Genomic DNA, 14,209 nt, shown 5'->3' with positions numbered 1-14,209 from the left:
AAGACACACCCTTTGTGGATGTAATCAGTCACAGGTGCAGTCAATTGACAGGTGATTTAATAAACCAGCCTTCTGGTTTATTAACCATCCACAAATGTCCTTGCAGTAACGGTTAGGCCAGTGCTTGCTTGACCAGGTACCTGGGCACCATCACCTGGCCAAGTTGACACATGAACCTAACCATCACAATATGCCAAACATTTTAAAAGATTTCTATTTCCTTGTTTGTCAATAGAATTTTCTCCTAGAGACAACCACTCCTCCCTGTCAGAACTGTATGCACTCTGTAAAATCTCTGTAACAGTGTTCCTAATAACTTTTATTTGCTTTGAAAGACTGGAAATTTGAGTTTATAGGATATATATTAAATGATATTCATTTGTGAATTAATGGGACTTATGATGTAACAGCTTATCAAATTGTGCTTGATATCCTCTTGAAGAAAATGTGCTTCTAAATATGAAGCTAGAAAGTCACTGGAATTACTTTAAAAAAGAATGACACCTACATGGCTTTTTAGATTTTTAGTACATATGTGAAGAATTGAGTACAAATTATTTATAATGTCTGTATGTTTATCTTCAAAACAACCAATAAAATTTCAATTATGAAAGCAACAAATGCTGGAGGATTATGTCTACTGACAAAAAAAAAATTCACAAAACAGTATGCATAATTCCATTTTTGTAAAACAAAACATGTATGCATACATTTGTATAGAGAGAAGTCAGTTATGGCTAGCTATGGGTAGGTAGGAAAATCAGTATTCTTTATGCTGCTCTTGTTGCTTGTCTGTATTTTTCTGATATTTCTTAATGTCTACATATGACTTATACATGAAAGAACAAAAGCAACTTCAAGTTGGTGACAGAAAGATTAACTCTAAATTGTAGGTATATTTTACACTAAATTAAGAAACATTTTATTTTGAGATAAAGCAAATGTGGCAAAATTTTAACAAATGGTGAGTCCAGGTGAACGGTATATGGATGCTACTATTCATGCAACTTTTCCATAGATTTCAAATAGTTCAAACTTAAAAAGTTGAAGGAAAATAATGTAAAGAAAATATTTTAGAATTTAATCCTCCCCTTAAAAAAATATTTGATTTTACCATAGGCTGACCATTTGCTATATGAATAACAATACACCAATCCTTTAAAACATTTTGCTTAAGTCAGCTTACATAGGTTAAATCGAAGTCTAGCTGAAATTATCAGCATAAATATAGATATAGAGATATATGCCCATAAATATACATAAATATGTTTATGTAATAAATATATGTATACATGTCATTTTTTAAGTTTAAATTCCCCTACCATGTCTCTTTAGTAACCAACTGCATATGTCGCTCTACAGTATTAGCCAACTACTGCCTTTCTGAAATTTTTCTATTATAAATCCATTCATTAAACATAATAAGCATTAAAAATATCAGCTCCATAAAATGCTCATCTCACCTCATCTAAGTCATGAATATAAACTGGCTTTTCTTCTAAGCCAATTGGCATTGGTTCACTGTAGGGAATCTTTACTTCTTCATAGATCTTGGCATTCTCTCTTTGGATTCCTTCCGGTAAAATCATCTGTAAACACCAAAAATCAAAATACAAAAATAATAAAAATTAAAACAATTTTTCTGGTAAAAAGCTCTTAAATGAGAGACAGAGAAGACATTGCTGAGTTTTATGACATAGTGCTGATAAATAAATTTAGCTAACGTAAAGGAATTCTAGCCAAAATCAAAAAACAAAACAAACCAAAACAAAATAAAACACTAACACAAAGTGTTTGTGTATCAGGCATCTTATATAATACATGGGCCCATTTATGTCGATGAAGCTTAAAGTACACATTAATAGATGATATTCCTGAGCACAAAAAGTACTCATATAGTTAGTGAAAATGTAACATAAACCAGGTAAAGTTTAGTCAAATAGTGAAGAAACTCCTAAATATCAAAACCACATATTGCATAAATAATGAAAAGCAGAGTAGAACAAATATTTCCTGAATATCTACTATGTACAAGGAATTTCATGTACACTGTTTTAGCTAATTTTCCCTAATATTTTGAAGTACAATCTAACACAGCACAATCAAATAGTACCGCAGTCAAAAAAGAAATAGGGAAAATCTATGTGCCATTATCTCAGAAAAGACTTATTGTCCAAAAGGGCTCAGACACCAGTGGCATACCTTTGCGCCAGCAATGAAGGCTGATGTTTTCATAGCTTCAGCCTGGGAATCATAAACATGGGGATAACGTATTTTTTCAATGTCCATCTCTCTCTGTCTGCTCAGAATTGGAGCACTTCTAGCATTCAGAAGTGCCTGTTCTCTGTAAATACAAAAATTATAGGCTGAATTTGACATTTTTATCTTGAAAAGGAAAGCATATACTAAAACAAAGTCACAATAATAAGTATTTCAGGTAGTCTTCCATTCTAAATGAAAATAAATTAAGCTACACAAAGGAAGATATTAGCAATTCTGAAATTTTCTGGGCTAGAAACAGGATTCAACACATTGTTAGACCTATTTTTAGATAATACTAGTCAATAAGTTTGACTTAATGTTCTTCATGATTTTATTTTCCACCTTCCAAAGATGTTTAATAAGTAGAAATCTCGTTAGTAAAAATGGATCTCAATATTTAAAGAACTACATATAATAATGTCTGTCTTTATTTCATTTTCCCCTTTTCTACATCTAAATATAAACATGGGAAAACAGTCATTTTAAGCTAGGGAAGAAAACAAAAGTCTCATAAATTTATGTAGGCTTCACAAATCTTAACTTAGTCATGTGTGCACAGAACCTAAAAATGGCTTACCTCTATAACAGAAATCTCTCACCTATGTGGATGCAACCACAAATATTTTAATTAAGCAGATCACTGCTTTCTTATAACTGAAGATCAGGCTTTCATTCAGCAAAATTCTATTCTTGTAGAAAACGTGACTAGAACTAAGAATCATCTAAACTGCTAAAGCTAAACTAAAAAATGATAATGATATATAAAAGTAGCAATTACAGCATAAGCATTTTTCAGCTTTTGGCATTTATTACCTTTGCATCCGCAATTCTTTAGGATCAAAGCACATCAGTCCTTCTCCTGAAACTTCTCCATCTTCTCCAGCCTTTTTTTCTCGTCTGGCAATTCTTTTTTCTTCACGACGATATTGTTTCATTAATTGCTTTTCTTGTTCAGAATGGATAGTGACTTGACAACCATAATTAGGTTTAGCATTTTCTCCTAAAATCTTTTTGCAATTGTCTACAAAGCAGATTTAAGAGACATGTTTTACAAATCTCAGACATAGTTTAGAGCCTTTATGAAAACCATTTCTTTGCCCCTCACACCTCACCCCTGCCACACACACACTTAAATACACACTAGAACAATGCTCTAACAAGTAATTTTTTTAAAATTGATGCATTCAGGCCCCAAATAAGATGGTGGAGTAAGAAGCCTAAGAGCTTCACCCCTCCACCAGAAGCTCTGACTAACTTCAAAGAACTTGCAGAAACATCCTTCTCAAAGTTCCAGAAAACAGTCAAAGGATTATAGAAAGAGGGCAAGCACCACATCAAGAAAAACGCTACTGAAAAGCAGTAGGATCTTGTGGCACTCTGGCTCGCCCCTCCCCAACCCCCTCACCAGCTTGGTGTAGAGTCAGCCCATGCTCCTAGTGGGAGACCCTGGTCCTGGTTCCAGAGTGGGGAGAGTAACCCTCATGCACATACTGGGGACAGCCATGTCCGGTGGTGGCTGAGGGACTCAGTAACCCAGAACTTGCCCTGCTTGTAGGAAGCAGCTAACAGATCCCACCTACAGAATGCTATGGGACAGCAGTCAAGTTGTGGCTGCCTGGGCCCAGGAATAGCCAGCTGTAGGACCATGAGAAAAGAGTTTCCTAGGGAAGAGGGAACAATTGTATCTGAATAAATGGGGGAATTTCTAGGGTCATATGTGCATACCCAAGACAAGAAACAAGCACAGAAAGGATCAGGGAGGCCCCTATGCTTTATCCTCAAGCTATTCTCTAAATTTACTGGAGATTAGCCCTGAATGAGACCACCCACCAGGGTCAATTTGCAAAGACCAGAAAAGGTGTTTTCTTCCTTCTTTTTTTTTTTTTTTAATTTTGTTTGTTAGCTCTTAGAATTAAAGGAAAGCTCAATGATAATACTAGCTGAAGTAGCTGTTTACATGATTAAAGAAAATATGCCTCGGAAGAACCAAGATGGCAGCTAGCTGAGACAGGGCGAGAAAAACGTGTCCATGAAAAACACTAGCTAAAAACCAGAAAGTGACCTAGAATACCGGTTACAGCGATGCACCAACTGGATGAGGGCTCCTAGCTCCAGAGGGGCCGTATACTTGGTGAAACCGGGAGTCGGCATTCTGAAACGAGTGAGTAAGCTGGCTGGAAGACCCGCAGCCGCGCGGCGGGCTGGGGAAGCCAGGGTTCAGCGTATGGAGACCAGCTGGCTGTTTTAAAAGAAAAAAAAAAACGGAGCGGCTCCAATAGCAATTGTGGGAACAACGCAGTAAAACACAGCAAGAGGGGGCTGGGCTGGCCTCTTGCTGTCTGGCCGGGAAGAAAGCCCACAGCAGATACCCTTGGGTTCGAGGGAACGGAGGGGAGAGCCGGAAGCAGAAAGAAACCCCGCGGCTAGCAGCTAGCCCCCGGAGGGCTGGATAAACTCCTGTCCGGGGCCGTGTCCACAGCCCAAAGCCCCGCCAGTTGTCCCGGAGCTGGGAAGGAGGAACGGTGTGAGGAGGGAGGGGCTGAGACGCCCCGCTCGGCCATTTTTGCTTCGGGCTGGGAGTGCGCTGCCGCACGGCCCGGCGGCCCGAGGCTTCCCTTGTGGGACGGCGCGCACTGATGATGTAGCATAGCCTTCCCTTGGCTGAGCTACTGGAGGAGCCTAGCTGGGAGGGGGGATCCGCTTGGAGAACCCAGGGACGCTATGCCAAACCTGGTGGTTTATGGATCAGTGAGAGAGAGAGGCTGGGGCTGAACTGAAATGAAGGCTTAGACTTTTGCGGAGGCCTTGAATCTCCGGGATCCTGGGGGATTTGAACATTAGAACTGCCCTTCCTCCCTGGCTACCCGTACACACACCCCAGATTCAGGGCGGACAGCTCCAGCAACACACCCAATCTGAGTTCTCCAACTGAACCCACAAAAATCATTTCCCCACACAAAGCGGAAAAAAGGTTGAGAACTGACTCGAGGGATATAGGTGACTCACAGACACCATCTGCTGGTTAGTTAGAGAAAGTGTACATCACCAAACTGTGTTCCTGAAAAATTAGATCGATATCCATTTTTCTTTACAACTTGAAAGAGCCCTATCAAGCAAAACAAATGCCAAGAGGCCAAAAACAACAGAAAATCTTAATGCATATGATAAAACCAGAAGATATGGAGAATCCAACTCCAAACACACAAACCAAAATATCGGAAGATACAGTATACCTCGCAAAATCAATCAAAGATCTACAATCGAGGAACAAAAACATGGCAAAGGATTTAAAGGACATCAAGAAGACCATGGCCCAGGATATAAGCGACATAAAGAAGACCCTAGAAGAGCATAAAGAAGACATTGCAAGAATAAATAAAAAAAAAAAATAGAAGCTCTTACGGAAATAAAAGAAACTGTTGGCCAAATTAAAAAGACTCTGGATATTCACAATACAAGACTAGAGGAAGCCGAACAACATCTCAGTGTCCTAGAAGCCCACAGAACAGAAAATCAAAGAACAAAAGAAAGAATGGAGAAAAAAATCAAAAAAATCGAAATGGATCTCAGGGATACAATAGATAAAATAAAACATCCAAACTTAAGACTCATTGGTGTCCCAGAAGGGGAAGAGAAGGGTAAAGGTCTAGAAAGAGTATTCAAAGAAATTGTTGGGGAAAACTTCCCCAACCTTCTACACAATATAAATACACAAAGCATAAATGCCCAGCGAACTCCAAATAGAATAAATCCAAATAAACCCACTCCAAGACATATTCTGATCACACTGTCAAATACTGAAGAGAAGGAGCAAGTTCTGAAAGCAGCAAGAGAAAAGCAATTCACCATATACAAAGGAAACAACATAAGATTAAGTAGTGACTACTCAGTAGCAACCATGGAGGCGAGAAGGCAGTGGCATGACATATTTAAAACTCTGAGAGAGAAAAATTTCCAACCAAGAATACTTTATCCAGCAAAACTCTCCTTCAAATTTGAGAGAGAGCTTAAATTTTTCACAGACAAACAAATGCTGAGAGACTTTGCTGATGAAAGACCTGCCCTACTTCAGATTCTGAGGGGAGCCCTGCTGGAGGAGAGACAGGGAAAGGAGAAAGAGATATAGAGAATTTTAACAGACATATATAGTACCTTACATCCCAAATCACCAGGACATTCACTTTTCTCTAGTGATCACAGATCTTTCTCAAGAAGGGACAATAAGCTGGGACATAAAACAAGCCTCAAGAAATTTAAAAAAAACATTGAATATACTCAAAGCACATTCTCCAACCACAATGGAACACAAATAGAAGTCAATAATTTTTGAACTGTAATTCCACTAGTTACTTCCTACATGATATAGAATACACAGACTCTAAGGACAAATCAGTGGTTTTGAACTCAATGTAAAGTATGTAATTTTAGACAACTATATAAAGGTGGGGGAATGAAGGAGTATAGGAACATAGTTTATGTGTCCTACTGAAGTGAAGGTGGTATCAAAGAAAAACAAGATTGATATGGATTTAAGAGGTTAATTTTAAGCCCCACAGTAAACACAAAGAAATTATCAGAGAATATAAACATAGAGATGAAAAGTAGAGTTTGGGTTAAGAGAAATGGGGGAAGGGGCAATGGGGAGTTAAGAAATGAGGGTGGAGTTGCTGTTTGAGGTGAAGGGAAATTTCTAGTAATGGATGGTGGGAAAGAGCATTACAACATTCTAAACGTGATTAATCCCACTAATGAAAGGCTAGGGAGGGAGTGGAATGGGAAGATTTAGGCTGTATTTATGTTTCCACAACTGAAAAAAGAAAAAAAAAAGTCAGTCTAACTAGATGACAATTGAATACTAAGGATGAACTTGGATGGGACAGGAGTATAGAGGACAGGTAGCTCAAAGGGACACAGCTGAGACATAAGGAAAAGGAAATATAGAATGTAAGCTTTTTATCATTGTTGAATCTATTGTACTTCTCAGCTGCGCTTAATGCGATTGCATGAAAGAATGTTCTTGTTCATGGGAAGTGTATACGTGAATTATAGTGAATGCTCAAGGATGTGTGCAGCTAACTCTCATATGTTCAGACAACAGAGCAATAGATGATGGATGATAGGGAGGGAGGGAAAGAAATAGCAATGTGACAGCAAGTTAAAGCTGGTGGATTGAGCTACCGGGGGAGGGGTGGGTCAGGGTATGATGGAATTCTGTGTATGGGGCTAGTATTGTTTTTGCAACTGTTCATATAACTTTGAATTTATTTCAAAAAAAAAAAAAATATGCCTCAGAGTCTAAATTCCAGTGATGGTACTTTAAAATATCAAAATGTTCTGATTCAACAAAAGATTACAAAACATACAGGGAAACGGGGGTGATCATTCAGGCAAAGGAGAATATTAAAGCATTAGAAATCATCAAAGCGGAAGACCAGAATCGGAACATACTAGAAAAAGAATTTTAAAAATTGGTCCTAAATATGTTCAAAGAGCTAAAGGAAAACATGGTCAAAGAACTACAGGAAATGAAGAAAATGATAATATTAATAGGGAGATGGAAATCATGAAAAGAAGGGACCAAACAGAGCTGAAGACCACAGTAATAGAAATTTAAAATGCCCTAGAGGATTTCAACAGCAGATTTGAGCTGGAAAAAAAAAAATCAAAGAACTTGAATAAGACTACTGCCATCATCCAGTCTGAGAAGCTGAAAGAGGAAAGAATGAAGAAAAGTGAACAGAACCTGAGCAACCTGTAGGACACCATCAAGCATAACAATATATATATATTATGTAAGTACCAGAAGAAGAAAGAGAGAAAGATGCAGAGAGACTATTTAAAGAAATAATGGCTGCATGTGGGAGTGCTATGAATAAAAGATCTATAATGTGTGCAGCTTCTTGTACTTGGCTTCTTCGCAAATGAGAGAAGTGTCACGTCATCTGATTCCCATCACAAATGATGGAATGTTTTGTGTTTGTCCTTGATTCCAGTTGCAAACGATGGGAACGTCTTGTGTTTGTCCTTGATTCCTGTCGCAAACAACAGGAATGTCCTGCCTTGTTACAATCCAGCACTCAGTACATTTCACTCCCAAGGCTAGGCCTATCCGTTATCAGCATGCCTGCCGATTTCTGTTTCTTAAGAAAAGTTCAGCACATCCTGCCTCCCTTACCAATCGGCCTTGAGTGCCAGCACGTCTCCCTACCCTGAAAATCTCAATAAAAGCCGAGATGACCATTGCTCGGGAGAACACTCTCCCTTGAGTTGTTCTCACTCTTGCAGCTCGTGATTCAGTCTCAAGTTATTTTCGCTGTGTCACCGTGAGTCCGGCTGGTCCGGCTCCCACAGCTGCAAACTTCCTAAATTTAATGAAAGACATAAGTATACACATCCAAAATGTTCAACAAACTCCCAACAGGATAAATCCAAATAGACCCATACCACAGCACATTATAATAAAATATCAAATACAAAGACAAAGAGAGTATTCTGAAAGCCACAAGAGAGAAGCAAAGTGTCTCATACAAAAGGGCCTCAACAGATTAAGTGCCAATTTCTCATCAAAAACCATGGAGGCAAGAAGGCAACGGGATGACATATGTAACGTAATGAAAGCAAAAACCTGCAACCAACAATTTCATATGCAGTAAAACTGTCTTTCAAAAATGAGGAAGAAATGAAGACATTCTCAGATCAACAAAAGCTAAGGGAGTTTGTCACAACTAGACTAGCCCTACAAGAGATGCTGAAGAGAGTTCTGAAGGTTGAAAGGAAAGGGCAATAGACAACAGACTGCCACGTGAAGAAATAAAAATCCCCAGTAAGGGTAACAACGTAGGTAAATATAAATGCCAGTACTACTGTATTTTTGGTGTATAAGTCTACTTTTTAGTTCTTACAGGATCTAAAAGGCAAATACATAAAATGTAATAAATCCGTGGTTTTGGATTCATAATGTATAAACATGCAATTTGCAACAAGAACTACATAAAATTGGGAGAGATGGAGGATCATAGGAAATTAGTTTGTGTATACTATTACAGTTAAGTTGGTGTCAAATCAAATGAGATTGTTATAGATTTAGCATGTTAAATTTAAGCACCATGGTAACTACAAAGAAAATATCAGTGACTATGGAAGCACAGAGGAAGAACTTATAATACAAGTTGCCATGGTTCGGGGCAGAGGGATGCAGAGTTGATGCATAATGGGTGTAGGGTTTCCATGTGGGGAGACAGGAAACATTTAGTAATGGAAGGTGGTGAGGGTATCACAACACTGCAGTTGTGATTAAACCCACTCAGTGGTGTACTTGGGAATGGTTGAGATGGGAAAATTTATGTTGGATATATGTGCCCACAAGAAAAAAAAAGAGAAAGAGCACAACTAAAGAGACAATGAAAATTAAATGTAATACATGATCCTAGATGGCCTCTAACAAGGGAAGAGAAAAGGCTCAAAAGAACATTATTGGGACATATGGGAAAAATGGAAGGTAGACTGTAAGATTCATATCAATACACTTTTTTGAACTATATAACTATACTTAAAGTGGTTAATAAGTGGATATCTTTGTTTTTTTAGGAAATATACCTGTCAGTATTAAGTGTTTAAGGAGCATGATGTATACAACCTATACTCAGGTGTTTAGAAAATGGATTGACATATAGATTGATAGACAGACATACCAATAGATGGATAGAAACACAGATGGAACATAGAAGGATCTATCTAGATAGAGTCTATCTAGATAGAATAATAAGGTGAATGTGGCAAAAAGTTAAAATTGTTGATCTAGGTATCTGGGGGAAGAGGGAAACTTTGGAGTTCTCTGTATGGGGTTTCTATTATTTTTGTAACTGTCCTGTAATTTTGAAAATATTTCAAAATAAAAAGTTAAAGAAAAAACTGGTATATTCAACTATATGTTTGAAGGAGAATTTTTAAAATCACAAGATCTAAATAATATTACATGGTGGCTTAAGAAAAGAAACTACAATTTTTTTTTTTACTACAGAATAAACAGCGTAATGTTACTAAATTACATAATACACAGTAATAACATGAATACTCTGATATATAATATCAGAAACCTAAAAATTTTATTTTATAATTTCTCTTTAAATAACTTCAATAAAAACTGTAATTATTCATACTAATTAGCATTTATTGCTAGTATAATAAAATAAAAATACTCTTCATATATAAGATATAACTTTTCCCTATTTATAGGCCTTACTCTTAAATTGAATATATGTCACTATTTATTTATATGTGAAATAAAACTCATAACATTTGTTCAGGACATATTTAGAAGATGATCAAAGCAAATAAAGAAAGTATGTTCCACATTTTCATGGAAATAAAGTTTAAATAAAAAAAGAGAAGAAGACAAGAACAACTAAGGGGAGCCTGGTCAATCAAAACTCAATGTTTACAAGGCACAATTAAGGTCTGTGGTTTATTCAACTCAATGCCCAGGAAAAATTTTCTTCCAACAGGATTACCTTCTGTGTTTAATTACATCTTTCCAAGTAATAGTATCTTGGCTCACTGTAGCCCTAAAGGAACTGAAAGGAATGTCATTGAGAGCAATCCAAGTCAATAAACATTTTTTGCATTGAGGACCTACTAGGTTCCAGATACTGCTGCTAGGCAGGGAAGACACTGAAGAATGACATTTAGCACTTAATCTGAAGAAGCACAGGGCAAAATTATTTTAACAAATTCCAAGTTCCAATACAGAACAGGGAAAGAATTAAGCATGGCATCCAGTGGGAACATTAGTTTTCTGATTCACTGTTTTAAGTCAGATCTTTACAATGTTCAGAGGTATGTCACTGCCTCATTACATGATTTTGAATAAATAATTTAACTCTCAATCACCCAAAATAACTCCCTATATAAGGCTTTATAAGCCATAAAAAGGAAAGTGAGAAATAAAGATCTATTAAATCTCAAAATTATGAAATAAAATATAATCCCATCTGCTTAGGATTACATTTTACAGTTTGGAAAAGAAGTGTTTTTTTAAGTTAGGTCTAATGCCCTTATTAGATGTTATAATAGCTGAATCTATATTAACTAACTTTTAGTGTTAGAAAAAGAATGCAGTATTCTCACAGTTTTCATTAGTAAAATGAACTATAAAAGTTAAATTATCTGCGAAGACACCCAATTAGCAACATAGATATTAAGTAGAATTAATTTAATGTGAATAATACCATGTACTTATTATTGGAAATGAATGTTAAAGATTTCATGTGTAGAATTATAAATACTCAATGTTTACTAAAAGCTATGCTAATATCATTTATATTTTAAACAAGTGTGATAGTAACAAAACACTAACATGCACACTTGAGATCATCAAAATAAGGAAATTAAAATTATAAGAAGAAAACATGCCTACCTTGCTGAGAGTTTTGTAAGGCCCCAATCAGAATATACTGAAATCCTGTAAGACTGAACATAATAGGAAATAAAAGTCGAGGTATAGAGCAGCAAATGCATTTAAATGTATGGTTATCCTTAATAGGTTCAACTAACTGTAGAGACCAATAAGGAGAAATGATACAAATAACCTTAACAGCAATTCTAACAAACTTTACTAGAGAACAACGTAGAAGCTTGTATCATTTCAGAATATAACTGTGACAGAAAAAAGTCTTGTCATTTAACAGCATGAGAAACTTTATTTTATGACACACCCCATACTACACACTGTCCACAACAGCCCTGAAAATAGAATCTAATTCATAATTATCCTCAACAAAGAGGTCAGAACACTACATCCACTCACTGCTCATCACCTTACATTTCCTGGTTTTAAGAATGGGAGTGAGAAGAAGGTAGATGTATACTCAAATTTTAAAAATCCAAGGAAAATCAGCTTGAAAGCTAGAAAACACTAAATGGTAAGAAACATTGCTCTCTGAAACAGTGATGGTATAGAATAAAGAAAAGAATGGGAGGTGGTTAACAACTTGTGATACTAAGATATAAGGCAGCTCAACAAAGAATACAAATAGAATTAGCTATGAGAAGATTTTGAAAGATCATTAAACTAAAACTTTATATCAGATGAAATAAATGGATAAGAACAGTGATAAAGTTAACTAAAGTACAAGATTATGAAGATTATTTTCCTTAGGAGTATTTCCTTGCCCCCCACCCCCCCCCAAGAATATATATAAAGAAATAATTTTTAATGCACGTACAAAAGAAAACCTACCAAAGAAAACTTTCTTAAAGTATGTTGGCTGTCAACTTCTTTATCATGATACTCAGAAGAAATTGAAGTCCATTTGTTTAAATCCTCCAAATTTTCTATATAATCATTATTATTTTGAGATGGGAGCAACATGACAGACAGCATGGAAGAATAAAAGCAGTTTGGAAAGAGTAGAAAACATTTCAGGGAAGCCTGATTGATGATCCAAATATATATTTATTTAATAATTCAATTTTAATATTCATTTTTGAGTTATTAAAGATGTTTCTTCTAAGAAGTTATCTCAAAAGACTAAAATCTGTGTATAAATGTTATGCAAAAATAAACATGGAACTACCTGCTCAACAACACTAATTCATTATCTACAACCTTATGAAAAAAATATGAGAAATTGGATTCATCTTTAACTTTCTAAAAATAAATTAGCATTTTTAAAACTTAGAATTAGCAAATTTTTCTGCATTAACACTAGGAAACTGACAAAGTGAAACACCAAAGAGATGTACAACATCACAGGATTAGGTATTTAAACTCATTTCTTTTCCTCTGGCAGATAACCTATTTTAAATGCTCCTAAACCACACTGGCTTACTACATAGTATCTGACTGTACTGTTCAATGGGTGGGAACCCTGTAGAGCAAGGCAATTTAAAAGGGTTCAAAACCACTTAGAGAACCAAGAGACTTACAAAAAGACAAATACCTAAGTTCAATTCTTCCAAATTTCTAAAAATCTCAAAACAATTCTAGACTTCTGAGAACATTTATCAGTAATAAAAGTATACAATAAATGAAATCCTTAGGAAATTTTGGATTTAAATCAAGGCTGCTTTTATCATTTACTTTTACTGCCATAATCATGAATGTCAGAAAAAGGTGACATAACTTACATAGAATCGGCATAGGTATTGAGAATTTCAAAGGGTATCTAATTTCTTACCCTCACGTACTTTTAAAAAATCTGAAATTAGTTGTAAGGCTGGCAAGGAATATTTGGGTAATGCCATTTTCCTGCTTTTCACCTAAAACCTGAGTCTGGCATCAGTTGTGTCATGGAAAGTCAGGATTTTTTTTTTTTTTTTGTTAATAATTTTGGCTTCCTAGCCAACTCTCCCTAATTCCCAACTATAAAATGTTTCCCCCCATATCTACAAGTTAAAATATTGCTAGAACTTGTGTCATAAATATTGTCTAATATCAATATCAAGCTTTTCTGAGGAACTAAGGACTAAGCCACGATATTTCTTCTCATCCCATGGTTCTCTCATTTTTACCCATGTATCAGTTTTAAGAAAGAATGCCACAATCCTCCTCTTCCACATAGGATGGAGTAGTTTGCAGCAGACTAACACTCCCTCCAAGAAAAAAATACTTAAAAAGCCAGATGAATTTAAAAATCATTATTTTAAAGGCATCAAAAATTTTTGAAGTCATGACAAAAGGGGTTAATATTCTAGAGAGGAGACAACCAAGGAGAGGTAAGTTATTGGTCTGCAGCTACTTTCTCCTCTTGAGCAAAATTTGAAAAGCCAGGGATTGCCTGGTTGGAGAACTGCTGTGGGGGCACAGACAATCCAGGTGAGGGCTGGTGTGACAAAAATTGAAGACCTGAGGGGCTCAAAGAAATGGCTAAAATTCTCCTCAAAACATCTGCTGAATTCTGAAGCTGCTCAGGGCAGGAAGCTAAAAAAAGCTAAGACTAAAAACAAA

At 36.1% G+C, this 14,209-nt stretch overlaps 1 protein-coding gene across 4 annotated transcripts in view; it reads right to left on the bottom strand.

Annotated features, from left to right (window-relative positions):
* ASCC3 (activating signal cointegrator 1 complex subunit 3) overlaps positions 1–14,209 on the bottom strand; it is a 415,044-nt gene that overhangs the window by 297,791 nt on the left and 103,044 nt on the right. For all 4 annotated transcript variants that reach the window (XR_005217810.1, XM_037842529.1, XM_037842528.1 and 1 more), the window contains exons 6-8: positions 3,076–3,283; positions 2,203–2,344; positions 1,464–1,589 (exon numbers count right to left, since the gene is read on the bottom strand). Coding sequence is in view for 3 of the 4 variants with exons in the window: in XM_037842529.1 (XP_037698457.1) it covers positions 1,464–1,589; positions 2,203–2,344; positions 3,076–3,283 (476 nt within the window). In the remaining variant the exon portion in view is untranslated. The remainder of the gene's footprint in view (positions 1–1,463; positions 1,590–2,202; positions 2,345–3,075; positions 3,284–14,209) is intronic.

This window comes from Choloepus didactylus, chromosome 7 (assembly GCF_015220235.1).
Source record: "Choloepus didactylus isolate mChoDid1 chromosome 7, mChoDid1.pri, whole genome shotgun sequence".
NCBI classification, from domain to species: domain Eukaryota; kingdom Metazoa; phylum Chordata; class Mammalia; order Pilosa; family Megalonychidae; genus Choloepus; species Choloepus didactylus.
The sequence above is the reverse complement of the archived record's forward strand: the minus strand, read 5'-3'. Positions and strand labels throughout refer to the sequence as shown.